Source organism: Otolemur garnettii, unplaced genomic scaffold, assembly GCF_000181295.1.
Source record: "Otolemur garnettii isolate 467f Iridium unplaced genomic scaffold, OtoGar3 scaffold00113, whole genome shotgun sequence".
In the NCBI taxonomy this organism is placed as follows: Eukaryota; Metazoa; Chordata; class Mammalia; order Primates; family Galagidae; genus Otolemur; species Otolemur garnettii.
This window is the reverse complement of record NW_003852508.1, coordinates 3,561,111-3,565,173: the sequence shown is the minus strand read 5'-3', so window position 1 is coordinate 3,565,173 and position 4,063 is coordinate 3,561,111. Positions and strand designations below refer to the sequence as shown.

The 4,063-nt window shown below is 43.3% G+C and overlaps 1 protein-coding gene across 1 annotated transcript in view; it reads left to right on the top strand.

Annotated features, from left to right (window-relative positions):
- The window catches only part of CPA6 (carboxypeptidase A6), a 279,926-nt gene that overhangs the window by 265,401 nt on the left and 10,462 nt on the right, over positions 1-4,063 (top strand). The window contains exon 9 of the mRNA XM_003797251.2: positions 2,434-2,636. Within this exon, the coding sequence (XP_003797299.1) occupies positions 2,434-2,636 (203 nt within the window). The remainder of the gene's footprint in view (positions 1-2,433; positions 2,637-4,063) is intronic.

Below are 4,063 nucleotides of genomic sequence, written 5' to 3'. Positions count from 1 at the left end.
AGTTTCACTGTGTCACCCTCTGTAGAGTGCCATGGCTTCACAGCTCACAGCAACCTCAAACTCTTGGGCTGAAGTAATTCTCTTGCTTAAGCAATTCCCTGTGTACATGTGTCAGCCTCCCAAGTAGCTGGGACTACAGATGCCTACCACAACACCTGGGTATTTTTCTGTTGGAGTTGTCATTGTTGTTTAGCTGGCCCAGGCCATGTTCGAACCCACCAGCCTGGGTGTATGTGGCTGGCGCCCTACTTACTAAGCTACAGGGGCGACCCAACCATAGACTTCTTTTTTTTTTTTTTTCCTTGCAGTTTTTGGCTGGGGCCGGGTTTGAACCTGCCACCTCCTGTATGTAGGGCCAACACCCTACTCCTTGAGCCACAGGCACCACCCAACCACAGACTTCTTAATATGTATGTCCTGGCAGTGCCTGTGGCTAAGTGGGTAGGGCACCGGCCCCATATACTGAGGGTGGAGAGTTCAAACTTGGCCCCAGATAAACTGCAACAAAAAAAATAGCCAGGTGTTGTGGTGGGCACCTGTAGTCCCAGCTACTCAGGAGGCTGAGGCAAGAGAATCACCTAAGCCCAAGAGCTGGAAGTTGCTGTGAGCTGTGACACCACGGCACTCTACTGAGGGGGACAAAGTGAGACTCTGTCTCTAAAAAAAAAAAGAATGTATGCTCTGTATATGATTTTTTTAATTCAAAAATTATTAAAATGTTGAAGATTTCCACCTTTCGGCCGGAGACACCATCTTCTAGTAATTCACCAAAATGACAAACACAAAGGGAAAGAGGAGAGGCACCCGATACATGTTCTCTAGGCCTTTTAGAAAACATGGAGTTGTTCCTTTGGCCACATACATGAGAATCTAAAGAAAGGTGATATTGTAGACATCAAGTGAATGGGTAATGTTCAAAAAGGCATGCCACACAAATGTTACCATGGCAAAACTGGAAGAGTCTACAATGTTACCCAGCATGCTGTTGGCATTGTTGTAAACAAACAAGGGCAAGATTCTTGCCAAGAGGATTAATGTTCGTATTGAGCATATTAAGCACTCTAAGAGCCGAGATAGCTTCCTGAAACAAGGAAAATGATCAGAAAAAGAAGGAAGCCAAAGAGAAAGGTACCTGGGTTCAACTGAGGTGCCAGCCTGCCCCACCCAGAGAAGCCTACTTTGTGAGAACCAACAGAAAGGAGCCTGAGCTCCTGGAACCCATTACCTGTGAATTCATGGCATAACAAGCATATAAGATAGCACACAGGAGTACCAGTGGACCCATGCTTTTAGGTGCAAGAACCTATTTATTCCCCATGAGCTCATGGCATAATAGGTGTATAGCATAGCACACAGGATAACCAATTAGACCGCATGTAACAGTGATACAAGGTGCTGGAACCTATTTCCCATGAAGTCAAAAGTCAATCAGTGTTTTGTCTCATTCAATGGCAAGGTGCCTCCCCGACCTACTGGAGCCTCTTCTCTATGAATTCATGGGATGGTAGTTAAAAACAATAGCCTAAAAATGTGTGTTGTTCATTTACTACAAATGTGATTTTTTTTTTTGCTGCAAAGAATTATTAAACCAAATTTTAATGTTTCCTTAAAAAAAAAAAATGTTGAAGATTTCCTAACCAAACTTAAACCAACCCCCAAGATAATTAGAGAACCCTGTTGGGTTTTTATAAAAACTGGTCTGAATTTGTTGGTCTAAAAATATAATAGAAATTGGTTTAGCATGTTCTTTGAAATTATTTCTGGACCGCCTTTGTGTTTTTGTTCTATCAATATTTGTATCTTATCAGACAGCTTTATGGGTGTCTAGACTTTTCTTTTAATCTGATACAGACTTATTTGGCAATATTTGTTGAGTGTCTGCCGTCCTCAGTTCTAGCTGTGAGGTGCCCAGCAAGAAAGACACAGTCCCAGCCTCCCCAGGGCATGAGAGTCTGAGAACCAATCTAGATGGAATGCAGGTTCTATTACAGAATCCTATACCCTGTAGGATTTTTTTTCTCTGTTATTTCCAGTATATCTCAGGCACCTACAACTGTTTAAATACTGGTTGAATGTTAAGTGAGTAAATATTGAACACTAATTACAAGCGTGTTGAATGTTATGAAGAGAAAGTCCAGGTGTGTGAAGCAGAGAAATGGAGTCTAACAAAAGCCTTCCCTTCACAGCAGGGTGTGAGGGTTCAGTCAAACAGGCGGTACCTGCTTCCCGTTGGGGCCCTCCTGTTGTGCATGGGGACTTGAATCACCTTGGAATTTATAGCAGTGATTCCCATGGATAAGAAGTTAGATGAATTGCTTAATAACACCGTATGTTTGCAGAAATAAAGGAGAACTCACCGTGTAACAATGCCGATTGGTGCTTCTCGTTTTTTCCCTCCTGCTCCTTCACCCCCTTATCGTTTCTGACTTGCAGATGAAGGAGCTTCTATGCACCCCTGTGATGACACGTACTGTGGCCCTTTCCCAGAATCTGAGCCGGAGGTGAAGGCCGTAGCTAAGTTCCTCCGGCAACACAGCAGGAGCATCAGGGCTTACCTCTCCTTTCACGCATATGCTCAGATGTTGCTGTATCCCTATTCCTACAAATACGCAACCATCCCCAATTTCAGCTGCGTGGTAAGTATTTGGCCCTGTGCACCTGTGTAGGGCTTCATGTCCTTTCTGATGCTGCGATAGTTCTAAGTACTAGCGATAATGGCAAACAAGTACAGGGTTTATTCTACTACGTAGTTTACATGTATGACCTCATTTATTCTTCATAACAGTAGGAGGTAACTTTTATTCTCCTCCTGTTACAGATGAGCAAACTGAGTCCCAAGGAGATTAAGTGATTAGACAAAGGACACACAGCTGCAAAATGCCATAGCCAGGGTTCATCCCCGAGTCTAGCTCCAGTTAGACTAAAAGCTCTAGTTCTTGCTTTTACCCATTGTGCTACTTCTCGAACGCAATCGTTTCAAACCTATTTACTTTCTTACCACAGGTTATACAGGAAAGGTCAGGATGGATTTGATTAGTATTACAGCTTCAGTCACATATTCAGGGCTATAATTAACTTTATTGAGTAAATAATTGTTCATAAATTATAGTCTGACTCTCAATAATTAAAAGCAAGTTTTAATTTATAAGCACTATTTGCTTAACGCTGCTAAGTCTCTGGGCATGTATCTAACAAGTTAGCACTAAGAAAGAACAGACTTTCAGGTACAAGACTGCTTATGAAAATGAAAAACCAGAGTTCTTTTCGCTCTTCTGTCAGAAAAACAACAAGCGATTCACTCTAGGGGACAATGCATTATAGAGTGAGTCATTTCAGAGCCTATAGCATCTAAAGGCCAATAGTTCAAAGCTAAGAAAAAGGAATATACAGTAGTAGAAGTCACATGGTAATTGCCTTTGCGGACAAGGGAGGGGACACAAGGGGGCTCCTGGGTTGCTGCTGCTGTTCTTGCTCTTGACCTCGAGGATGGTACATGAATATGTTCAATTCGTGATCATTCAAATTCGTGTACCCTGCTGGAGACATATGTGAGGTCTTTTCTGGCCTCCTAACACCAAGCATGTGATGTCCTTTCCAACACCAATTGGTTGTGCAACAGTTCAGCTCAGTGTTAGCATCAGACCCTGTAGGTTTAAGGACTCAGTCCCACAAGTTGCTGTCACTTCAGACACCAGTGCAAGCAGGGGGTTCCTAGGCTACCCAAACTTCTGTCCGCCTTGACTACACAGTCTAAGGCACCCACTTTCTCTTCTTCAAGTTCAATATTTCACTAGAATGACTCACAGAGCTCAGGGAAGTGCTTTACTTACTACTACCAATTTATTATAAAACACAACTCAGGAGCAGCCAAGGCAAAGCACGGGGGAGGGAGTGCAGGCTTCCTGCCGTCTCCAGGTATATCAGGCTCTCAGCACTTGGATGTGTTCATCAACCCAGAAGCTCTCAAAACCTATTCTTTAGGCTCTGGGCCTGTAGCTCAAGAGGCTAAGGGACCAGCCATATATACCACAGCTGGCAGGTTTGAATCCTGCCAAACAGCAAT